We start from the raw sequence: 27102 nt of genomic DNA on the forward strand, positions 1-27102 counted from the left end.
GAGACCTGAGAGGAACTTACTGCCTTATAGATGTAGAAAAAAACCTGTTTGCTTTATTGTTTCAAAGAGAAGTGCTTCATACAGATAGACTTGTGTAAAGCACTTTTTTCTTAAGCATTTGCAGAACACTAATTGCCAACCAGAAAAGCAGCCACGCAGAACATATATGGGGGAGGGGGAAAACAATCTTTTGGTGCAAAGATGCTTTATACTTTTTTACTGGAGCCATAGAATGAATTAGAATAACATCTCATGTGTGGATGTGTTCATTAGATAGGTCCGTCCTTCCACCTCTGTGATGTGCCTGTTACAGAGCTTGTACTAGAGCACTGGTTTTCAGAGTGTGGACTGGGGACCCCGGGGGTCCTGGAGATCCTTTCAGGGGGTCCACGAAGTCAAATATTTCAACATTTCTCAGTTTTAATTTCTCAGTACATATTGATAGATATAACCCACATAAACCAATGCTCTTTGGAGTCCTCAATCATTTTTAAGAATGTAAAGAGATCTGAGACCAAATGTTTGAGAACCACTATACTCGAGTTTTCATTGTTTGCCCCCATGAAATGGCAGGAACCTGGGCTATCCATTTTTAGCAATAGTGCTTAGAGGAAACATACTTTCTGCTGATATAGGCGTTCTATTCTGATCAATGAATTCCAAAATCAATCACTAATACTGGTTCTAGTCTTCCATCTCCAAGTAATAATTAACAAGCTGCCACACTTTGCACTAGCTGCAGTCTTTGTGTCATCCTTAAGAGTAGCCCCATGTTCTGTTTTCTGACCTCTTAGTGGTATATGTATATACAAGGAGAAAGCTAAGCAAAAATACAAGTAAGAATAATTTCAAGTGTAAGTGTATAATCTCACAAAGCTTCATAATTGTTTTTGCTTTAGCTTTTGAATATTGCTATGGCCATCATATTTAATATCTTCCTACCCTTTTCTGAAACATTAGTAAGTATTAAATCAGGCTATTCCTTCCTCTTCATAACAACATCTCTAGAATGCTTACGGACTGACTCAATATTATACACCTATGTTAAGATTGGAAGCCGGGGGATGACAGTACATTCGGTGTATTAAAATAGAGCTTTTGCATATGTAGATTAGAAACATTGTTTTAGTAGGCAAGTTAGTAAGATTACTCATGTAATGGTGTGTGATGATGATGGTACAGACTAGCTAGATGGCCAACCTTGTACAAATACGTGGACTGGTGTCTACTTATGCTCTTGTCATCCAGATGAATGGTACATTTTTATTCTCTTAATAAATGACGTCTTCTAATAATTGAAAAGAGAACTTCCAGACCTAGAGGTGACACTTCCAAAACTAGTATTGCCAATTATATATGTAAATATTGAATTAAACCATGAGTGTAATGCTTGAAATACTTTCATACCTAGTTGACTCATATAGATATATATATAAAGGTGCTCCATAAACAATTTACTCTGAGGTAAAATCTGCGAATATATTTAATAACCAAAACTCACCAAAATGCTAATCTTCTATTCTTTCTGAAGAATGCATTTGTCTTATGAATCTTTACATTTATCCTATTTATATATAGGCTGATGTACATAGAAACACACTGACACGTACACATAAATGCACACAGATTGTGCAGCTCTTTAGATTCAAAGGAAACATGGTTTTTTGAGTGTGCAGGGTGCTTGTCTAACACCTGATGGCAACTCCTTTAAGCTGCTGCATCTTTTCCCTAGGTTATGCAGCTGCCCTGCACAGTTCATGCACTACCTCAGGAAAAGACATTAAGCAGTGGGTGAGAGATGCTACATTTATACCCTCCGCGCTCCAAAACTCCTATTTTTCTTCAAAGCCAACTTGCTGCATGATATGTGTATGTGTGCGTGTGTGTGTCAATATAAGTATACCATTAGAACAATACATGGAAACAGATGATTGCAACAGGACTTTTGTCTTTGCTTATCTGTCAATGTATGTCATGTGTCATGTACATAGCATGATGCAGTCATATAGGAATGGAAAGACCATACATGCTTATTTTATTTATTTCACTTTGATGCTGCCTGACTCCAACCAACTCTTCCTATATTCCCATCTGTAATTCCTCATATTTTGATAATAAAAATTACCTTGTGTTAGAAGCATAATAACTTGTATTTGCCAAGATAGTTGACTAATAAAATATATGGTCTTCTCAGATCTTTATTCTCCTAATACCCAGTTGTGCTAAAAACAAATAAAAAAAAGAGTTTGTGTGTTACAAGGCTCTCTTTAAGACTGAAGATCTACATGTAAGTATACCTAATGCATTTAATGTATGTAGCAAGTTTAATTTTAATGGAATCTCTTACGTTTGTTTTAGGGTCGACCCTATTCCATACGACACCCCAAAACCAGCAGGCCACACACGGTTTGTCTGCATCTCAGATACACACTCCAGAACAGATGGAATCCAGATGCCTTATGGGGACATCTTGCTTCATACAGGCGATTTCACTGAGTTGGGGCTGCCCTCTGAGGTTAAGAAGTTTAATGATTGGTTAGGTAAGAAATCACTGCATTTTGATGACCCTAATTAACCTTTGCTTTCCAAGTGTCACTTACAGCCTCCTAATTGTGTTAGAGCTTTGAAAAGCATTCACCTTGCAACCTTGTCATCTTGTTATATACCCTGTGCAACCAAGATATGTTTCTGTTAATTAACATGGATTTATATGTCTGATCTTGTATTTTCAGCAACATAAGCTTTGTCTTTTGGCATCCCATGATGACAAAGGCTGAATAATTACTTGACCTAAAGGATACCTGAGTTTTGGGCCATTGCAAAATAGGAATAATAAAGATGTAACAGCTTTTTCTACAGTATGCAGTAGAAAATGTGGTTTGAAAAGGGCTGTGCATATCTGAATAACATTAGGAGATGGATATGTATTTCAGATAAAGGGGTACAGGCATATTAATACCTTGATGACTGAAAACTCTTTTTTACATAGTCTTCAAGGAGCAGAATATCTGTTTGCAGGGCTGAATTTTACTAAGCACATCCTAAGAGCCCATTAGTTAGTGAGCCATTAATAAGTTGATAAAAGCGTTCAACTAGTAAAATAAGAGACAGAAAGACATAGTTATATATATCACTGGCCTGCGTGAAATTTGAGAGCTATGGTATAGAGTTAGAAAAGGGGAGGGGAAGTTATTTAGAAAAGGAAGAACAGAATAGTAAGAAGATTAATATAGGAATATGACTCTAAGAGAACAAATTGGCCTTCTAAAAATTCTGGTTGTGTAAATGAAATTGCATAATTATATAAAACATCTTTTAAGGCATGGCTGTGACATTATTTACACAGACATCCATACCTATCCACAATGACTAATAATAATAACAACAACGTGTGTTGTGACGTTACAATGCAAACCCTGCCCTTTTGCACCGCAACATCAGATGCAGGTATGCAAATGATGAGCTTTGTGTCATGATGTCGCGATGCACATTTCATCACTCACCCTCCCTGAGGGTGTCAATGCACTCCTACAGTTTGTATAGTGACCATGTCTCTAAAGCCCCATAATGACACTGTTCAGATTCTCTTGGAAAAATACGTTATTCTTTTTCTTAGGGGAAAAAAAAAGTCTGTTTGGATGAGTGGTTTGCACTTTTCAGAATCCAACTCAATTTATGTATTTAAAGCAATTTGATCCTGAATTGCGTCCACTGTTAATCACAATAGGACATTGTTGCTCTTCACAGCTGCAGATTGAAAAAGTAATTAATCTTTCCATCATCTCCAGGACTCTCCAAAGCAGGAGTGAGCTTCTGTGCTGTTTCTTCCCAGATTCATGGGATGTATTTTGTCTGATTCATTCATAAACCGTATCTTTTGCACCCACCCCTGTTTACTAAAATATTTATAACTCATGTTTTGATCTAAAAAGTTTACAGTGTGGTTTTATAAATCATTTAAAACACACAACAAAAGAAAAACAGGAAAAGGTAGCAGTCTGCCAGAAGAAAGCAGAGACAGTGCCCAGCTCCCAAAAATCACAACACAAAACAAAAACAGAAAAACTACAGTTGATGAATCAGCTGCAGCAAAGTGAGCAAGGACAGCTTCAAGAAGCTGGTCCCTTCAAACGATAAGCATACTTGAAGGTCCCCACAATCTTTCTGAACTCTGAACTCTCAAGAATTATTTTAGTCCCATGTCTAAAAACAGCAGGAAATGGGATAAGCAAATTTCCCCTGAAAAGGAATCCCACAACCTGTTTTTTGCTGTATGCCAGATGACAAAGGAATCTGAAGTTTAAAGGACAGAGCCTGCATTCCTATTAAGTTTGGAAACCAGTTGGAAACCAGTTTATCCTAGGTTAACATCATAGGGTCTCTGGTTACTGTGGTCAGAATTCTTGCAACTGGATTCTGCTTTGGTAATCTAAGCCAGCTTTCCAACCCATCTTTTCCAACTCAGTCCCCTCTAGGTATGTTGAACTTCAATTTTTGTAGTCCCCTTTTGCAGATGAGCTCATCTTTAAATTGCTAGTTGGAAAGGCTGCTTTAATCTAATGTCAGACCTGAAAAGCAAGATGCATCTTAGAGCTAGCTTTTCCTGTTGGTAAAGAAGTTCCCATCACCTTCCAGGGCAATCATATTCACTGCAGACGGTTGATTCCACTGAACCACATTTTTATGTGGTTGCTCCTTATTTTTAGCCAAAATTTGCTTTTGCTAGAATTTTCAATATTGATTCTAGTCCTCTGGAACAACCAAGAACAAGTTTGCTCAGTATTTTTCATGAGAGTTTTTTCCATCGTTTTTTTCCATCGTTTTAAGACTACTAGTATTTTTCCCTTCATTTTCTCTTTTCTATGCAGAATATGTCCTGATAGCAAGAGATAGAACAAGAAATTAATGGGTGTGCATCTGAAATGCCTGTTTAAGTGGCTGAGTTTATCAAATGCTTTAAGACCTCACCTTCACTGTAACATACCCACACTAATTTTTGTTTTTCCCACTTCTGTATCCAAGTTTGTCTTTTTGCATTTTGCCTTGTGGTTTCTTTTATGCAGTCACTATCAGCTAACTTTTCCTGTGTGTGTGTGTACGTTTTTTCCTTGACTGATAAATTTTTATTATTGGTTTTTCATGGAAGTCATCTGGGCTTGTACACTGCCTGACCTTTGTGGTCACTTAGTGATCACACACGCCTGCTGGGGTAATTTATTCACTTTGTTTTGGTGTGAACATATCCCAGGGGTCTTGTAACTGCTGTAATCACTTGACCCTAGTGACTGTTAAATGCTTTAAACACAGTTATTTTAAATTTATAATTGTTTTCATTAAAAATCCCTTATAGTAACTTAACTGACCTTGCAATAAACACAGCATTACAGACTGAGCAAAGAACTAAAATTATGCGATGGCTAGTGTACAATACACATGTTTACTCATTGCATTCAGTTGTGTATAGAAGCAGAAACAGTACTGCATTTGGGCATAATTGTTGCAGATATTAGTTATATAAAACTAGCTGAAACTATTTGCATTTTGAAAGAATCTGAAATGTAAGGATTGTTTGTTAACATGAATTACAAGGGACTTTGAAAGGTGAAACTGTTACGTAATTGCAAAGACCAGATGCTGTGGTCCTTTATTAACTCCAGAGGATCACTAAAAGTATCTTCTGTGCAATTGGCTCCCCGTGGATACCTTTATGTAACCAAATACTGAAATCATTGGTATTGGGTAGATATCTCAATAGGAAAATGATCATTTCTGCTGTCGGTGTTTATATCACAATTTATTAGTTTTTCTGAATCGCAGGTTACTGTTCTGATTTACTTTACTGCCACAATTTCTGAGGATTGGCCAAAAAATGTGTTCCAAAAGTAATATCTTCTAAACTTACAGCTCATCTCTTAGATTACGCCCAACTCTGTTTACTCTCCATAAATACTTCTGCTGAAAATAAATGTTGGCATTGCTTGTACAATTGGGCCAGTCCTGAACTTTTTAGATCGTTATAGTCACTGCATGGGATGTTACTTGAAAGTCATTTAGATTCAGACTCAAGTACTTTTGCAGTACAGCTGTTTTGTATAATCTATGCAAGATGAAAGTACAGTGTTCCTGTAAAGGTAAATACTCCCTCAAGCCAAACTTGACTCCAGGTGTTTGCATAAAAACATCCATATAATTTTCCCAGCAATACAGAAGGAGTAGTTCTATATGCATACTCCGACTTGCTGAATAACAGGAAGTCTATACAATTACTTTTTCCATCAGGGCAATTGTGCTAAAGAATCAAGCCACTTTTCATCTTTAATTTTTGTCTTAAAATTGAATTTTAGATATATTTAGCAGTATCCTTTATCATCTTTGCCATAATCTGGGTATCCTGTTATTATCATAAATACGTATAATCTCTAGTAGATACGTGTAAGCCTTCTGCAAGATTTAGCTCATTTATAATGATTTGTACAACTTGATTATATTAAGTATAATGATGTTGTCAGATGTAACTCACGAGTTTTGTGTGTGTGTGAAATGTATTCATTTATTAGATTGACTACTACCACCCCTTTGATTAAATGTTAACCTTCCATGTTGGCTTTAGTACAAATGTGTTGATGTAAACAAAGGACAAAGCTGCTCTGAAATTATATTTCAATTGTGTACTTCAAAGGGAATTTAAAAAACGGTTGCATCTTTTGACTAACCTAAAGTAAATGATAGCATTCTGTGGTTTTTCTGTTTCCATCCTCATTCTTTCCCCCTTCAATATAGTATGTTTATTTGGGTTTAAAACTAGATTCTGTATACTAGAATATACTTTATGGGATGTATTTTGTTTATTTTATTTATTTTTCGGATTTCTTACTTGACTAAATGAAGGAAATGGAATGTATACATGTTTCATATTAAAAGAAATGTTGCTATAGATATTAGAAATGAATACTGTCTTTAGTGCATACTCAATTCATTTTGTTTATTTTAACATTTTGACCTGCATTTTTTAAGATACGAAATACAATATTTTGTTTTGTTCTAGTAGAGGCATCTACTTTCAGTAGGATCAAACATCTAACAAAAGTTTGTTTAATCCGTAACAAATATGGAAGACACTGTAGAACTGTGTATTTCATTTATGGGAAGTGATGAAAGGTCAGGTATCTGTGAAACTGTGTGGGGTTGCCCAAAAGTGAAGTGGGACAGTGATAAACAAGAAATTGCTCTTCAGGTCAGCATATCTACCTACTTCATGCTGGATTTTTTTTTAAAGTCCATATTCACAGAAAAAAAGGGAGAAATGTATTCCTACAATATTCCTAGTTGAGTTAAAGCTAATATCTTACAGTGAAATAAAGGACTTTTTTTTTTTTAAAGCAGGAGTAGTTTGATTTGTTTTCCCATTTTGGAGCTTACCATCTGGCACTTAATTTTACATCATATTGTTTCAGTTGTTAAGTCTGGAATAAAGATTTATTATAAAGAGCCATTTTCTACTTCTTGTTACATATTTTGCATGTTTTCAAAAGCTGTGATTGAATGAAAATGCTGATTAGGTTTAAATGTCCTGGGGGCCTTAATTAGTTTGGCAGCATCTTTAGGAACTGCCTTCTTAGCTTTAGGACTGGATGGAGGCTTTCTCACTTTGAGGACCTTGCTGTAATAATTGAAATATTTAATAGCCCTTTGCAACAGTAAGAATAAGAAAGGTACCAAAAAAAAAAGCCACCTTCCTTATTTCTTGACTCTGGAAGGATCTATATTTGTAGGTTAGCTCAGGAATGGAAATTCTCCCCAAACTGTTGTGTTTAAACTGCATTAAGAGGCTGCCTGCACATAATTCAGTTCTGCACATTTTCAAACATCACATTTGTATGTGCTCTATTTTGCTAATATTTGTTGACTAGCAATGCTCAACCAAAGCTATAAATACAGTGCTGTAACTTGGAAGCAATTAACTTCCCAACAGCATCTTACCTGTGTTCATCCACGACAAGTCTTATCAGTCAGAACAATAAGCCTGCAGAAAAAAGATTCTGCCTTGGAAATCTCAGATTCTTTTTCTACCTCTCGTTATGTGCCCCCTTCCCAGACTCATCTAGCAAGCAGAAGAGCAGTTGAATTATAAAGATGCCCTTCCTCTTCCCTCCAACCTGTCTCTAGTGACCTAGCTGTTTCCATGCTTCTTGACTTGTAGGGGGGAAAATAAATAAAATAATAACTTTTTAAAAGCTGAACACAAAATAGAGACTTCCGGGTGTATTTGTGCAATGTGACTTGTGGGCGTTTGTGGGTGCTGTGTTGCCAACCCCCAGTATTATGACTTAAAAAAGAAAAATCTAAATATGTTTGTTGAGTGAATAGGTATAAGGAAAAAATAAACCTCTATATTCCCTGAAAAATTTTATATTCCATTTTTGCCCATTAATGATAAATAGATGCCACTGAAAGACTTCACAGCTAAAATACCATATTCCTTCATTACACTACATCTGGGAAGAGAAATGCTGAGTATCTTTGCTGGATATATGCCTACCCATAGACAGTAAGAATAAAATAAGGAATAGTTTTTCATTTGTTACAGCATTTTCCAGGCAGGATAGCATAGCCTGAAACAGAGGAGTGTTGGACTGGCAGAGAAAGCACTGCAGATTTTAGCATAGTGTGTAGTGTTCAAAGTTAAACTTTAAAAGTTTAGTAGGCTGTGCAATTCAGTTTAGAATTGACTGGCAATGCCCCATCTATGACAGCTTTTTTATTTTATGTTGTCTATGACTATAAGGTCCATCTAGGTGACAGGCAATATTTAGGGCTCTCCTGTTGCTCCTGTTCTCCCCCTTTGGCTTAGCCATAATTGTGGGGGAATGGAAGCATTATGTTAGGGAAATGTTTTACTCAATTGAATGTTGCTTGGGCTTGTCTTGTGTGCTGGAAAATGAACTTTTTGTGGTCAGGCAATCACTGAGCAAAGGTCTGGTGAAACCATTTGCTGCAAATGTGGCTTGAGCCTCAAAACTCTGAGAAATGTTATCATTTCTTCACAGAACCAGGCAAAATACTTTGTCACCAAAAACCAATATGCAGCAACTTATGTTAATACGAGGGTGGCAGACCTTCACCGTAATGTAATTATCCAGACTAGATGGGTTAATAAAGGTTCTTAGAATTACTTCTTTATTTTCTTTATCTCAAGAAAAATGAGCAGCTTTCTAAGCCATGCTTCCTACGGACTATTAGCATCCTGTTTGACTTGCTCATTAATTCTTTGGTGCTGTTGGGCCAACAGCCAGCTTTAAAGTTCTGAGATTTTTGCTTTTAATGCTGAATATGCCTGATTTTTCCCCTAGGGTCACGGAAAAGTGATACAATACATCTTTTGTTTTCTACTGGATTTCTTAAAAATATTATAATTTGTGGAAATAATTTATTTTGAGCACATTGTAAAAAGTAGTGTTCGGCATTGGTGAGTTCTGTGGGAAACTTGTAAAAGGTTCCTTTTTAATTTCAGCTCATAAACAGTATTTCTTATAATGAATAATGGGAAATAAAAGTATCTGCATGGTAGGGCAAAGTGATATTCTTTGGGAAAATGTTGCTTTCCATAGGGAAGATTAAAACATACAAACACAAAGGATCAGGAGCCCGTAGGCTTAACATATTTATACCCTCTCATCGTTTAGTGACTGCATTCCATTCCAACAACTTGATCATGAAGTGAAATGGTCATTAACTGAGCACATGACAGAGAGAGAGGTGCTGCAAAGATCACTAGTTAGTGCCATCTCATTCAGATAAAGTTCTCTTGTGTGCAGTCTTCTGTGCCTGACCGGTTCTGTTCTTTTTCCTTTTGCCCCTTCGCAGGACGGAGAAATTGCTTAAACAAGCTATCTCTTTCTGAGCTGTTTTTGTCCTCAGTGCAGCACTTCCCTGAAAAGTGCTAACCACAAGTTAACAAGCTCAGCTCTGTGACCTTAATTAGTTGATTAGAACCCTCTGGCTGGCTCCCACTGTTGCCTGAGACTGACCAGACCGTAATCAGTTTTACACTGAAGTCTTTCCTTGTCATGCACAGGAAATTTAGTTGTGAATGAGTGCATTGATTGGAAAATGATTTTTTTTATTACTGTCATGTTTGTGAATGGTTGCTAAATGAGGAGTGTCTATATTATGACATATACTTTCATGGAGGAGATCTGCGTGTTCTGATGGTACAGTTATAGAGTGGAGAGACTGGGTCAATTAGAGTGAAATACAGAATATAGTCTGTATCAGGCGGGATCCTATCAGGAAGTTTAATGATTGATTTGATTTGAGTTATACAGCCACCCATTTCACATACATGACTCTTGGTGGCTGACTGATATTATTAATTGCTCGCATCTCCATATTCTGTACCAGCTGAAGCTTCCAAATACTCTTCAAGGGCAGCCCCATGTAAAGTATGTTGTAGTAGTCCAATCTGGAGGGCATGAGTGAGCAAGGCCCCCTAATCCAGGCATGAGTGCAACTGACACACTACCTGAAGCATTGCAAAGGTCCTCTTAGCCACTGCTGCTACCTGTTCCTCAAGCAGGAGCCACAAGTCCAGGAGGACCCTCAGATTGCACACTGGGTCTGTCTGGGGCAGTGCCACTCCATCCAGAATCAAAGATGGAACATCCAAGTGAGTTTTGGTTTACTGAAGACATCTCTGTGAACAGCAGAGATGACCACTGTGAAGAATCTCTCCAGAGAGGGAAAGAACAGGAAATCACCCACGAGCGCTCTGAATGGTGGCTCCTTGCGAGATGACCATAAAACAGCAGACTCCCATGGGTTTGAGTGCCAGGAACTGAGGGAGATGACATCTTTGCTCTCAGCAGCAGCAGAGCCTTTAATAAGGACACAAAGCCAGCTAAACTTGCTTTCTAATCACATTCAGAAATGTTCAATTTAACTACTTTATGGATAGTAGAGACCTTCAAAACAGTGAGCTTAATTTGATGCCTAGTGAGTTTTATCTTCTTTGGATTTAAGGAATTTTAAACAGAGATTTAGAAGTTTAAAATAATACACAATTGGTAAAAAGAAAAAAAGATTCTGATTTAATAAAGTTTTAAATGGATTGGGAGACCAGAGATATTTAGAATACTGGTTATTTTTGCTGTCAGATTTGAAAAATAAGTATCTAATTAAATAATATACTTGTGGGAAATGACTGAAACTGAACTAAACCCATATTAGGAACTGAGACTTGTTGCAAATGGACACTAGAAGGAACTAAAGGATCAGACAGAAAAGAGTTAAAATGGCTATGCCAGCTATAATTTTTACTTGTCTTAAAGAATCCTTCAAAAAATGGAATGAGACATTAATAACTGTTTCAAATTATGTGGATTTCAATGTTTAAACTTTTAGTAGATGATGAGAAAAATTTTAAAAAACAACTACACAGACATTATAGAATTTTAAGGCATAGAAGATAACAAAATTGAGATTACCAAAATAGAAATACAAAAGACAAATCAAGAATGGAACAGTTGCGACAAGAAATACTGGATGATGCCTCTTTATGGGATTTACAAAGTAGGCTGGTGAAAGCTTTGAAGACTCCTTTTGAACGTCAAAGATTGATGAAAGATCAAATCCTGTGATGCCATTGGAATGGTTTAAAGGTCAAGTTTGAGAAGAGCAAAAAGAAGGAATATAAAGTTAGACTATTTGATCAGGGATAAACTATTTGTTCGATATTTCTAGTAATTCCTAATGGACTTTTTGCTGAACCAGAATTGAAAAGATGACGATTCGTGGATTGTGCATAGATAAAAGTTAGGCTATTGGAAGAGTTTTTTTGTTTGTAATTTTAAAAGAGGGTGAAAAGTTACTACATTAGCTTTTGCTTGGTGTGATGAAGGTCCTTCTGAACTTTTACTTTTCTTTTTTGCTTCTAGTTTAGTTTGTATTAGTTTTTACTATATTTACTAAAAACTTCAATAAAATTATTAAAACAAAACAGAACTAAAGATGGAAGCTCCCTGGAACCAGGAAGTCCAAAAACCCAGAGCCACTTGGTCTTGCTTGGGTTGACCAGAAGTCTGTTCCAACCCATCCAGGCCCTCACAGCTTCCAGACACTGAGAACCTCCACGGCATCACTCAGGTGGCCTGGGGTAGGGATGTAAAGCTGAGTTTCATCAGCATAGCGATATCTCACCCCGAACTGTCGAATGAACTCACCCAAAGGCTTCATGTAGATGTTGAACAGGAGGGGAGAAACTACTGAGCCCTGCAGCACCCACAAAGTCTCTTTGTGCATTCCCCTCTCAACACCAGCCAGAACTGACCACGGAGGAAGAAGGAGAACCAGTACAACACTGTTGACCCCCAGCTCTCGGAGCTACTCCAGAAGGAATACTGTGATTGATAGTATTAGAAACAGATATCAAAAACAGATATAGCCTGTTTACACATAACTCTAGATCATAGTTCAGTTCTACATAGAAGACCATATCTCAACTAAGGAAGTGATAGGTATGCACATTCTGTTACTCTTTCCCTGAGGTCTATGCACTTACTAGAAGGAGCTAGACAGAATTTAGTTTCATTTTTCGTCAACTCTTCCTAGACTTGTCAGTATAGTGCCATTGTTTAATGCTTTTGTACCAATCAGTCCTACCTGACCTAAGTAGAAACAATAGTTTCTTCTTTATTACAAATGTGAACACAGCTGGAATATGTTAGATTTTTATTAGTTTGTTACAGATGATAATTGCAGTTCTTTCACTCTAGTCTCATTTTTTCCTTATGTATGAATACAAATTGAAGAATACAATACAATACAATGAAACACATGATGATAGGAAATTATTTCAGAATTCTAGGCAAATAGGCCAAGAGCACTTGAACACTGCCACTATATTATTACTATTACTAATACTCTTATTATTACTATGCGACCAGACTCCCAAAAAATTGGGCAGTTAGAAATAATAACATTCAAAGCAAAACTAGTAAAAATGGCAAGGATGGAAAAAAATCAGGAATGAAAAGGAATAAGCCTACACAGTGTAAGAGGCTTCACTCAGCCCTTCGAAACACCAGTAGGGTGGGGGCCATTTGTTTACTCAAGGGAACCTGGAGCATACCAACCCTGCCAGTTGAATCACCTAGGCAGATACTATGGGAGACAGGCGGTCCCTCAAGTAACTAGGCTCTGCGCCATATTATTTTCATCCCATAAACTTCCAAAGCATTTTGAAAGTGACTTGTAGTTGTCTTCAGTGTTGCCAACCACGAAGTAGAAGAAACATGTTGAGATTACCAATCAGTGAGTGCCCCTTCCACCTGACGAGCGAAGGAGAAAGCATTCAATGTCCTGTTGCTCAAGTGCTGAGAGACCTAGAGAAACAAAAATTTCATTTATCCTACCTAGCAAAAAAAAAAAGGGGGGGGAATAATAGAAATTGCCACTGCCACCACCACCCAAATCCATGGTGGTGTAATGGGAAAGAAGGAAGAAAAAAATCAGTCAATCTGAGCCACCTTGCCACCATCACCATAGTTTCCCCGGTATCTTCAGTCCTGCTGTGCCAACGAAAAGGGTAGATAAGTGATAAAAATGCAGAGGTTCCAGCAAGTCCACTCTATAGCCAGAGTTGATCCAGGCCTTTAAAACTGTTCTAAGTGCTTTACAGCTCTTTCCCTCTGCTCAGGGAAGCCCAGGCAAAACAAGCAGGAGTTAAATTGACAAAGAGGTCTGTCTGTGCACCCTTCTCCAGGGGGCATGCATAGAGTTGGAAGGGGGCATGTTGGTCATTTAATCCAACTCCCTGTTCAGTGCAGAGATCTAAATCATCCCCATCAGATAGCTGTCTAGTTTGCCCTTGAACACATCCTATGAAGGGGAGCCCAGTTCCTTTCTGGTTCTACTGTTGAACTGCTTTTTCTTGTTGAGAAGTTTTCTTCCTAACATTCAACCAAAATCTGCTTTCCTGTAACTTCAGCTCATAATTCCACATCTTGGGATGATACAGGACAAAGAATAGGGATCAGTTGGCATAAAAATGCTAAACATTATATTAAAAGACACATTAACACTGAGTCAAGTTTGTAGTAAAAAAGAGCTTTTGCTCAACTTCGAGCTGGGCACCAGTTACGCCTGTTCCTGGAGCGAGAAGCCCTCCAAACATTCACTCATGCCCTGGTCATCTCCGGTATAGACTGCTGCAGTGCGCTCTACATGGGCTATCCTTGAAGAGTATCCTGAAGCTTCAGGTGGTCCAGAATGCAGCCGCGCAGGCTATTTTCGATGCCCCTAGGTCGGCCCGTATAACACCTTTGTTGCGTGAGCTGCACTGGGTGCCAGTTTGCTTCCGGGTCCAATTCAAGGTGTTGGTTATGACCTTTGAAGCCCTACGTGGCATGGGATCAGGTTACCTGAGGGACCGTCTCATCCCCATAACATTGACCCACCCCACCCGATCACGCAGAGAGGGCATGTTACGGACCCCTCTGTAAGAGAATTTCATCTGGTGGGGTCCAGGAAGCGGGCCTACTGTGCAGTAGCCCCCACCCTTTGGAACATCTTGCCCTCGGAGGTGAGGCAGGCCCCTTCACTCCTGACGTTCTGGAAGGCCCTGAAAACTTGGTTCTGCCGTCTCGCTTGGGGCAGAAAGGTGGGTAGCCATTCTTGGGGGTGGCTCGCACCTTAGAGCCCTTCCCACCAGATTGGAATTTTTATAGCCACTTGGATTCTATATTTATTTGTATTGTATTTTATATTTGTAACTTGTTTTTATTTTTATGGGATTTTAATGTTTATTGTCATTGTATTGATTTTGTTGTAAACCGCACAGAGTCCCTCTTTTGGGGGAGATGGGCGGTAACAAAAATGTGAATAATAAATAATAAATAAATATAGGCATAAAAATAGGTTCTGTGTGCTGAAGAAGACTATTTCTTTCATATCAAAATGTTAGCATAAGACACTGCCTTTTTTCTCAAGGTAAAAAGTGAATATAACAGTGTTGCAGCATAATATAGCTGGTAAAATCTTCATGGATAAAATGTCTGAAAAAAATGCTTCAAAGATTGATGGATCCAACATAAAACCAAGTAAACCGTAAGGTTATTGTTCAGTTAATGCTGTTTCAAAAAAATCTAATTTTAACACAACAATCAAATTCTATATATGAAAGATCTATTATTATTTCTCTTGGGAATCATGCCAAATATTATTCTTCTTTTAGACTTTCCCACTAGACTGTCTGATTCTGCTGGAATGAGAATAAGGTTTTACCTCATCTACAGTATATGTTCTAAATAATTTTCAATAAATACTGGCATGGGCTTTTGGTAAGACAATATGTTTGGCACAAAACACTGTTTCCTTCCTTTCCTGGCTTGCTTTGGAAGGAAAGCAGCAGTACAAACTGGAGAATATCTAGTAACAGGAATGCAAGTTTTGAGAGCCAAAAAGTCACTATTATCTAGGTGTGCTTCAATAATTTTCAGAAGTTGTCTGAGTGACTAGAGAGGAGGACAGTAGTCTGCAGAGCTATTAATAAACAAGTATTTCCATAAGACCAGCTGTTAAAACAGTAATGGCAGCCATTGAGGTTAACATGGCAAAACTTTGCTGTTGAGAATGTAAGTAAGATACAAATGGGAAGGACTTCTGAAACGACTAAAGTCAGAATTATATTAACTTTCACAATTAGATATCAGTTCTTACAGTACTTGAGATTTGCAAATACATCTTATAATTTGAGTGTGTTGTTTTAATAAAACACGAACCAAGGTTTGAGTGACAAGTAATCACAGAAATCAAGGGTTACACAATTGGTTACTTATTGATAAGACTGCTTATTCATGACTTTAGCTTCAGAAACACTTTTACCATATTGCTTGGATATGCAGAAATTCTTGATAACCTACAACATGTGACACACTGCATTATAGATTGTGCAAAAGCAATTAAATATGCAAAAAATTATCACACCCAGTCACAGAATTAATACTCTATTTTAGCAACTTTCCTTTTTGTATATCAGCCTATTTAATGTTATGGGAAGAGGTCAAATTAAAAATATACTCGAACATTTATTTCATTTATTTTATAACAAAAATAGTTTGTAATAAAATATTTACACAGGAAAAATATACTGTTGAAGTCAGTATTAGAATATGGGAATACATTTTAGCGTCATTTTGTTTATTTAAACATCTGAGCACACACATGATGAATCAAATCTTTCTCTTAGTAAAGATTAGTATTGGTTGTATTCTTCTCTGAGAGACAACTAAGAAGCTAAGCTGATAAGCCCATTTTTGGTTACGTTTCATTTTTATTTCTGGGCTGAGCTGGACCCTGGGCTTTAACAGGATCTACAAATCAATGATATGCTATAGATTTATTTTCTTTAGAAGACAGTAATGTATATGTTCAGGCTAATATAAGAAGCTATGTATAGGAGGAGAAAAAGGAACAAAAAGACTTTAAAAGAGCCATGTGGGATCAGACCAAAACCCAACTTCCTCTCTACGTTGTCTCATGCAGTAGCATAGGAAATATCATTGGGAAGCCTACAAATACCTTAAGGCTCCAAAGCCTTTCCTCCTCTTGTTTTCCTGGTAAAGTGGTATGGCTAAGCCCGTGGGATGGTGGGATGGAAGGCTGAAGGTCTGGAAACTCCTCTCCCAGAACCCCTTGATTTTCATACCCTGACTGTGCCATTCTGCCTTAGTGGCTTGGTAGTTGCTGCTGCCACCACTTATATTCCAGGGAGTTCCTCACCTAGTCTCCCCCTGAACCAGGTATATGAGAGAGAGAGGGTTCCCTCAACCTTTGATGCATTACTGGTAATTAAAAATGTAATAATGGAGGGGAGGAAGTAGTGTAACCCCCTGACTACATAGCTTATAGACTTGTGACTAGACGTTTTAGCTCTTCATTGAGAGGTAGGCCAATATAAGAGATAAACAAAATTGAACTTTATTTTTAAGAATGCACACACAAAGAAAAAGAAAATGCATCAAATACAAAACCCCGTCTAACTTTAAGAGTAATGTATATAGCACACTATGTCATTTGGATGGATGGATGGACGGAAGGACGGATGGACAAACGAAGCTCATACTTACTGCAATATTCCTGGCAGACCACAAGAGGGCGAGGATCTCCTACAAATAGTAAATTCTCTTTTGGCAACGGAGGTTTTCTTTAACTGAACAATACAGACTACAGAAAGTTTTCAAGTGAAATTAATAACTTCATGCACAGTCTGAAGAAGCAATGAATGAAAGCTGAGATTAAGCATCTAACTTCCTAGAGTGTTGAAAAATAGAGAAGTATAGCAAAAAATAGGATTTGAAAAAAAATCTCAAAGGGCTGACAGAATTCTAGCACAATTTCTACAGAAGTAGAAGACCCTTGAGAAAGCTATCCTGCTGCTTCAGTTTATCTGGAAGTTCCTTTTCTGTGGAACTTCTACTTTAATCAAAGTCTGGTGCACACCTTCCTGTGTTTCTCTCAGAGTTCTGCCTCAGGATGTTCAGATGACTAAAGCTTTTTTTTTCCCCCCTCCAGGAGAGGGAAGAGCTGCAGGGAATCTGCCTTTCATATATGACAGAAAGAATATCTTTGCCTCCTGAGGAAGTGGATTCACCCTCAGCTATTTGCTATCTGTGAATGTGGGGGATTTGCAGCTTGCACGGTGACTATACTGAGGAACTGATATTATGATGTATTATGTAGCCATTCTGACTACTAGTCCAGTCATCCATAGCTTTATCTTAAACTAATTTGCTGATGCCCTTTTAAAGTCTCTGAGTTTGGGGTTATCAGCACATCTTGAGGAAGCAACATCAAAAACTTAACTATATGTTGTATGGGGTACTGTTTTGAACAAAGATAGGAAAATTGTAAATTCATTGAGTACACATGAAGTAGTGTGGTTCTCTCGCCTTGGTACACATAAATACAGTTTAAATAGTACATATTGTAGAGATCTTTTAAAATTTGTTTTACCAAATATTTTCATACTAATGTCATTATCTCAGAAATCCTTGGTGGGCAAAATGCTCAGAGTTTTATCTCTGCAAATCCAAAATCCCTTTCAAAGAATCCCCATCCATCCATTAATATGCACAGGGATACCTTATTTTCTATTGACAGAAAGTACTCAATGTGTTTGATGCATTAAATAGCACCAGAAAATATACACACATTTCAAATTACACATATTAGACTTCCAGAGCAGATCCACTGAAAAATAGTGTGATACATTTATGTAGTTTGTGTATTTATAGAGCATAGGCCGCTTACACAAAATGGACTTGAATTCACAAATAAAATGCATTATTTCTGTTGTAATTCTTGATGCAATAACCTGAAATTTTAAACATTCTGAAGAACATTGTACATCTTCTATTTTTACATACAGAAGCTCACATCTTTAGGATTTCTTTTTCTGTCCATGCATAATTGTTCTCTTTTATTAGAAAACATTTTCATATAACTCGGGGAAAATGGGGTGTGATTCAGCACTTTTTAATGTTTGATTCAAGGACTTTAAATGTAAGTGCCTTAAATAAAATTAAATATTCACAATACCCTCAAGTGAAATCAGTTTATCGCTCTGTTTCCAAGATTTTCATACAATTGTTCTTTCTGTATTATATTTCATAAGATTGTTTTCATCTCCACATTATTATAACAGATCAAAACATTAAGGTAAAGAAAACACTGATTAAAATTATTGGATTATATCAGTTGATTTTTATTTAAAATATTTTGTCAAAAACTGGGCACTCCATATTCAGTTTTCTTAAATAGTTCAATAAATCCTTGTAAATGTTGGTCCAATCTGCATTTTGCAAAACAGACAAGATTGTGTTTGAACAGTTTCTGGCTTTGATTTAGTCAGAGTGACTCACTTGAAACTCATTGATTTCAATGGGAGAGTTAAGCATGTTCTTGGCACTTTCCCACTTAAAGCAATAGGACACAAAAATACTTAACACTGCATGGATCACACCATCTGTTTTGGGACTGATCAAGTCCAAAACTCCCACCATTTTCAAAGCAAATGTTTCATGAATAAAATATGCAGAGTTAAAGCAGTACAGCTTTTAAATACATTCTAGCAGTTTCACTGATCTTTGAAAAGTCGTATTTACTGAACATTTATGATCATCCTTCACTGTTAATATGAAGGTGATAATTGGCTTAATTATGACAGAACAGTTGTTTCACAAGATGACCTTTCTTCTCTAGAAGTCTTTTATTTTCCTTTAAAATAGAAGAAACAGCTTCATTTTAGTTGTAGGTTGCAAAAACAAAGCAAGTAACACCAGAAGTGTAGCCAGTACAGTTTGTATTAGATTCATTGTGTTGGATCTGATATGTCCAAGCTTTGAAGTAGAAATGATTAAAGTTGACTTTATGGCTTTGTGCAAGGTAATTATTTGAAAGAGAAGATATTCACACTGATGATTCGGCTAGTGATTATTATATCAGAGTCAATTTAGTATAGTGGTTCAAGCTACCAGGCTAGAAACAGGAAGACCATGCATTCTAGTTCTGCCTTAGGCACAAAGCCAGCAGGGAGACTTTGGGCCAGTCACTTTCTCTCAGCCCTAGGAAGAAGAAGGCAGTAGTGAATCACTTCTGAAAGTGTCAAGAAAACTGTATGAACTTGTTCAGGCAGTTGCCAAGAGTCAAGAGTGACTCAAAGCCCCCCCCCCAACCTAACAAAACCACCTTCTCAGAAGACATTGGCATCCTCTTTGTTAAACTGAAAGTACAGGAGAAAGCCAGAATCTAATGGCCTTGAATTGCCTCTATAAAGAGATTGTGCACCTGAAAACAACATTACTTGCCAGAATATTTGTATTTTCACTTCAAGTTTTTCCCTACTATTAATTAGTCTGAGCTCAGAGAATTGTTCTTTGCTGTGCTTCTGCAGCCTGTGTTGTTGCTAGGGTAATTTGACAGTATCTGCTTCAGAAGTTCAAAATCTGGAAATTAGCTTGTATAGTGAATAAAGATTCTACAAAGAAATAGTTTTTTGTATTGTTGAGATAGTATTTGACAGCAATAAAATATCTTCTGAAATTCCATCCTACTTGGAGAAAAATTGAGTTTGTTTGCAGTAATTTAATTTCTAATCATTTAGTTTCTCACTTTCCAATATAAGTTAAGCCTTTAAACCTGTGATTTGGTTTTGCTCAGAAGCAAAGAATCATTTAAGTTGATTTGTGATGTGTTTCTAGAAAAGGCTTTCAAAGTTTTGAAATCTGGGTGAACGTGTTACTAGATTTTGGTAGAATGGGGACTCTTTAACTAGGGAATTGACCAAAATAATTCTTTTCCAATTTGGCCTTAAACTAATTCATGATACTTATATCTGTTTAGGCTTATTGGTGGTATGAATGGTGAGACTATTGTATAGACAGGGTTCGGTAAGAGAAACCTTTAAAATCAGATTGGAATTAGTAGTACAATTTGTCCTAAAATATCAATAGTAGATTCTGACATTCAAAGGGCAGCCCCTAATGTGCTCAGAGTTTACATCCTGGTCCTCCACTGTTTATGTGCTATGATATACACATGGAACTCCTGTTTATTTAGGCTTCTGTGGAAGACAGCTTGGGACACACATGTGCTTCCCCTTATGAAGTAAACACAAGGAAGATTTGGGACATAAAGAATCTTCTCTTTTCTCCCGTTTTAACATTTTTTAACACTGCCATTGAAATGTGATTTCTTTCTAAAAAATTGCCTCAGCCACTTGAGGGACTGTGATAAGTGAGAAGAAGAGTTTATTCCCAATGTACTGCCACTTCGACAAGAATCATTCCTCCAAAGTAGCTATCTGCAACTGAAGATGACAAAACTTTTCCATGCATGCAAATTGCAGCATGTTTAACACCAAATAAATTTAACTTTCTGACCCCAGTACTATACCAATGATACCAATAAAACCATCAGGGTAATATTCCAGTGTAATTTATTAATTGTCATCTGCAAGTAGTGCATTTCTGCTGCATAGATCAGTTGCTGTGCAAATGTGCCTTTTAAGCAACTTCGTCATTAGGTTCACTATTATATCTTCACTGTGGGACCATAGTGGAAGGAAATCCTCTGGAGTGTGGTGAGTTGGTTGTGGATATGTTGTTTGAAGATATGTATAGGTATTCAGAAGGCAACTGGAGCACCATGCAGACAGCTGCCCCTTGATGATTGGTGTGTTATGTGGGAGGGAGGTTAGTCAGAGAGCAGTTGTAGAGTGCTACCCCCTCCCCCTTGAATGTTGGTGGTACGGTGGGTTGTGCTGAGGTTTGATGGGCCCAAGCGGGGGAGGTTGAGGGGAGGAGGTTGAGTAAACTGAAAGATGGTACTGGTGGTGAGTATCTCTACAAGAGGCTGGGTTCTGTGGTTGCTCCAGTGTTGGATGCTGCAGTGCTTATTCTTCTTCCCTATGCTGTTTAGTGTTTTTATGAAGTACACCAATGATAGTCAGCCAGGCATGGCTAGGCCAGCGATGTTGTAGAAGGTTTGACCTGGTTCCTCAAGGCTGTCAGAAAGTGGACGGAAGAAAACAAACTCAGATTGAATCACAGCTTGGATGTGCTACTTGTCTGGAAAATCAGGGCTCTAGATTTAAATCTCTTCATTACTCTGGATGAAATGGCACTTCCACCAAAAGAGTTGCTTTGCTGGTCTCATGTTCTCCTAGACTCATGGCTTCTAGTCAGGAGACACTTTGCTCAGTTTAGGCTGGTGTACCAGTTGGAGCCCCATTTGGATCAGGATGTTCTGGTGACTGAGGTTCATGCCCTTATCATCTAGCTGTTTTGACTCCTGTAATGCACTCAGATGGGACTGTTTGAAGGCAAATTGGAAACTGTACAACTAGTACAAGATGCAGTGGCTCAGCTGTTCATGGATGAAAAACACTAATATAATACGTTTTGGGTGGCTGCAGCATTGGTTTCTGAATGCGCTTCAAAGGACTGCTTTATAAAGCCTTTTATAGCTTGGCCTCTGTTTTAGTGTTTGCTTCTAGAGGTGGGGTGTTTAAGGTCTTACCCCTGAGATCAAGGGGAAATGGAGTAAGAGGCAATCTTGGTGTGATGGCCTAAAGATTGTGAATGACCTTGACTCCAGAGGTTCACCTGGCTCTTTCCTTATTGGCATTTTGAAATGGTATCGAGATGATACCATTTGACCAGGATTTGGGATGATGGTTTGATTTGGACTAGGTGTTTTGATTCTTGGAAATGCTTATTCTTTTTTGCTCTTGGGCAGTGCTGGGTGGTTGTTTTTTATCCCACCTTGTAATTGATGATGTTTTTAGCATCAGGGCGCCATGTTGTTCCTCTGTTGCTATACTGTGCTATGTTAGGTTAACTGTTCATGGAATTTCTTTGGGAATTATTTTATGTTGTTTGTAAATTGCCCAGAGTCTTTGGAGCTGATTAGTAAAAAGATATACATAACAAATAAATAAATTTTATTTATAAATGAATTAGTTTATTTATAAGTTTATAAATTTGCTATACACTCATACACCAAATTGGTCTACCTTTGGTAAAGGCACTGCTTGGATTATTGACTTGCACACTGCAGTCATCAACTGGGCACTTTTTGTGGGCTCATCACAAATACATTTGGCATGGATGATCAATTCTGCCTTCTCTGTGATAGGGCTCTTTACTGAACAAATATCTATTGGAGTGAACCCATAACTCAAAATAGGTTTATTTAACCAGATTTTTTAAGGTTACTCTTTTAGGTTTGTGTTTTACATCTGTTATATTTTATGGTATCTTGATTAGCTGTTAAGGAAATGGCTAGTGTATGAAATAGTAACACTTGGAAATCAGCGAGAGAATATTACATATGTGTGATCCCAAAACCTGAAAATCACCATTCTTCAGCAAAAGAACTTCAAAGGAGCTTTAACCAGCAGATATGTGCTGAACTAGAATTTATCATCCGTTTCTGTATCTTTGGAGCGCAGTAGAAAACTCTTTAATTTAGTTAAATAAGCTTAAATAAACTATGGAATGTACGTCATCATCAGCTCCTAATGATGTGAATTTTCATTGTCTATAAGGATCTTAGCCTTAAACAAAAATGTTTTCTTTTATACTACCATTTCTCTGTGTGTGTGAGTGTGTGTGTGTGTGTGTGTGTATGCCTCCCACATGAAGAAAATCCTTCCCGCATCTGAGGAAGCACTTACACTCTACTAAAAAAGCATGCTACAGTCAATCTGCTGATTCTCCTTATGCCATAAGAGCTTTTGTTGTTTATTACAGTCTTGAAACTGCTGATTATGGAGGAAATTAACAGTGCTTGCTTGTAGCTGAACATTTTTTTTCTGTGCAACCATAATGCATAGGGAATAGCTGCCAAAAATTCATCCATGACCCAAATGGTATGTCATCCTTTGAGGTAGGCTAGGTCAGGAAAAAGAGGAACAAGAACTACTGGGACTCCACTGTCTTGTTGTAGGGTATTAATAACAGAATCTTGGAAAGCCTGACAGAGTTTCTCTGCCCCCAATGATTCTCTGGTATGGGAGAATCAAGATGGGATAATCTTGAGTTTTCCACCTCTTCCTCATTCTCAGAGCTGAGCTGGTGTTTACATAACTACTCTCGCAATCCTTCAAGGCTTTCTCTATACTCCTCTACACTGAAATATATTCTCATATATTTCCTTTCAAAATACTGACCTATTTAAAATTGTTCCATTTCCTTTAATTAAGTGCCTTTATTTGCATGACACACTTTATATCTATTTATTTGAATACTACAATCAGAAATTAGTTGGGTCTGCAAAATTTGCAAAGGTGGGTAATCTCTACTGGTCTGTTTAGTCTCATTTAACAGTGGTACAAATGGACTTTTGTAGTCAGTTGAAGTTACTTTCTCTTCTTTTCCCCTGGAAACATCTACTTATCTGATAGATTTTTCCCAAGGAACTCCCTTTCCCCTACAGAAAAGAGATTGCATTGGGAGGCTAATGTGGTCAATTGTTGAACTAGTGAAAAAATAACTTTGAATGAAATTCAAAATTTGACCTCATTGACCAACATCAAACACTGTTTAAAAGGTGGATTAGCTATTTATCTGTACAAGCTTTACCTTAAAATACTAAATATCTTTAAAATAAGCATACCATACCTTGTGAAAGTCTGGATCCTTGGTTTCAGGTCTAAAGTACCATTAAATCTTCTAGCACTGGTCTGAATCTAAAATTCCCTTTCTGTAATAAAAAAGAATCCTAGATTATTTCTGTTGGAAGGGAGACTTAAAAAAAGTTGATAAACTGGATAGAGTTTTATTCATTTTTTTAAAAATATGACTGGTAACAATATAAAATGCTTGTTAGATTATCAGGGGTCATTGAGGATTGAAAGCTGCAGTCTTATGCATGTTAACATATGAATAAGCTTCATTACATATACTCAGGCTTGTGTGGAGATAAACATGGACAATTGCTACATAAACGAAAGACAAATATTGAACACAATTGAAAATATATTGATGGAATCTTATTACAAATCTTTATAATTGATTAGAAAACCCATGATAAAAAGAAATAGAAATCATGTCAGAATTTTTGGAATAAAATAATTTCTCATTTATGTAATTTGCTTCTTGTTGCTGTTTAACAAAAGAAAAAGGGGTATTAATCACAAACAGTTACATTAGAATAATGTTATGGTTGAGACATAAATTTGGAGAACTAATTCCATTGCTAATTGCTATTGGAGCTTTAAATTAGCCCCCATGGGGCAGTGGATTTCCTGTCTCCTATTCCAGGTGGTGATACCAAGTTATGTAGATCTGAAATGAATCTGCCATTGGGCAGGTATGTATGCTATTGTAAGCCAATAGTTTGAGAATAACCTACTCTGGCATTGAGGACTCTAATGGAGATCAATATATGCCTTCGCCCATGCAGGCCTGTTAGGAATAGGCAGGGCTCCGTTAATTTCCCTGCTTTCATGGGTTTATGGCTCAACCTTGGCATTATTGTAACGTAGTTTTTTGTGTTTAATGTTTCTTAGACTTGGTTTTCCATTGCCAGCATGGAAGGAACCCTAATGCATGAGTTTCAGAGGAGAAAGTAGCAGTCTGAACCTGCTGTGTGGCTCGATCAGCAAGCGTGAGTATTAACGCTAGAGCTGTCAGGCCTTGTGAAAATTAATGAAGCCTGACGGTTACTCAGTGAAAGGTCAGAGGCAGAGCTTGCTTTTACGTAACATTTGTGTTTTGTTGTGTCTAACAACAGTTTGAACAAAGGACAGCTTTTATGCATGAGCCTTAGATTTATCACAGGACTCCATAGGTCTTGGCCTTCTCTTTTCCTTGTGTTGTAGCTTCATGTTTTCCTTGCATAAAACCAAAGTATTCAGCTGTTTGCTTTTTTGCCTATCTTGATTGATTTTTCTTAACTGTCTTTCCAGTCTCTGTCCAAATCTCTTACCACTTTTGAAAAGAGAGCAGTTAAAGTAGCAGCAATGATGAAAGTTTTGTTAATAAATTTTGAGGAATGCCTGATGTTAGACCGTGTGTATGTGTGTGTGTGTGTGTGTGTGAGAGAGAGAGAGAGAGAGAGAGAGAGAGAGAGAGAGAGAGAGAGAGGTTAGGGCCATCATACTGTTGCATTGCCTTTTTCAGTTTGAGATTATATGTGAAAGATGAGAATTACATTTGGCTAATTTAGAGAATATATCAATCATTTCATTGAATCAATAAAATGCTTCAAGTGGTTCTTGCTTTGCCTTAGACTCCTTGGTTGTATTCATCAGGAACTCTATTGAAGTCGAGCATGTTGAAAAGAAAGAAGCCTGAACAAACCATAGGAGGTGGATTAAAGAGAATAAACATTCCATTCCTAGCAATCATTCTGAATTCTACATATTGAGTATGTTGGGGATAACACTGGAGGGAATGGTTAAATTACAGAAAAGGAAGACCACTGAAATGAATGGGAAAGTTCTTAATCCTTAGGCATGTCAAAACATCTGCTTGTGAAAGAGTATCTTCTGTTGCTTCCTTGCTTGATGTCTGGTCTTAACCAAGTTACTTCACCTTTTTGCTCTTTTCTCACCTCCAAATAATCAGTCTTGTGATGTTCTGGGAAATCTTCAGCCCAATATTCTCTATTATGCATTTATCCACATTTGCGTAAAAGTTGATTTTTTTTACATGAATAGAGGCAACCTGGAGTTTATTTGTGGAAAATTAGACAACATTGTGAATGAAGTACTCTGGTGAGCAATAGTCCATGACTAACCATATCATCCAACCAGAGCCTTGTATTTAGTTCAGAATGAACTAATCGGAATATCCTGTCCTCACTATTTTTATAAAATTCTTAACAGAACTTTATATAAGATACTGTCAAGTTAAAAACACAGGCCAGTCCCTGCCAATATACAATCTAAAAAGTAATTCTTTTCCTTTCTTCATCATGGAAAACAACAAAGTGGTTTATATATCTCCAGTTATAGGCTCCATTCTTTAGAATACTTTGGTTACCATTGGATTGCGTGCATGTGCTGTAATGATCATTTCACTTTGAGCCTTTTTCTGACTTGTACAATTGCAGCTGCCTGGGATCATTCTTTAATTGTGTGTGGTACGTGTTAAAATGACCCAAATTGAAAATAAATTTATTATGTCCGTTTCCTAAAATTGGATGCCAGTCCGTAGGTTTTCTTTTTAATTTGCTTTTACAAGAATTTTCTGAGAGAAATGAAAAAGGAAATAATCCTAATAGGAACTGATAGGAATACATGTATAAAATAAGACACACAGACATACACATGCATGCACACAACACATACATACGCACACACACACAAACGTACATATATACCAATACAAGCAACAGAATACAGGAAGATAACCAACAAATTTCAAATAACCAAAAAATCTAAAACATCATGTGGCTAATATATTCTAATATACAGTTAACAATCAAGAGCATTCTAAGACATTTCATGCCGAGTTTCTAGTCAAAGCATATCTCTGTTGAACTGTAAAAAATTTTGGTTAACACAATTAAAATCAAAAAGAAGAAAAAGAAAAGCTA

At 37.2% G+C, this 27102-nt stretch overlaps 1 protein-coding gene across 2 annotated transcripts in view; it reads left to right on the plus strand.

Annotated features, from left to right (window-relative positions):
• Positions 1 to 27102, plus strand: part of MPPED2 (metallophosphoesterase domain containing 2) — a 146203-nt gene that overhangs the window by 50472 nt on the left and 68629 nt on the right. For both annotated transcript variants that reach the window (XM_063289538.1, XM_063289539.1), the window contains exon 3: positions 2359 to 2540. In XM_063289538.1, the coding sequence (XP_063145608.1) occupies positions 2359 to 2540 (182 nt within the window). The remainder of the gene's footprint in view (positions 1 to 2358; positions 2541 to 27102) is intronic.

This window comes from Candoia aspera, chromosome 1, assembly GCF_035149785.1.
Source record: "Candoia aspera isolate rCanAsp1 chromosome 1, rCanAsp1.hap2, whole genome shotgun sequence".
NCBI classification, from domain to species: Eukaryota; Metazoa; Chordata; class Lepidosauria; order Squamata; family Boidae; genus Candoia; species Candoia aspera.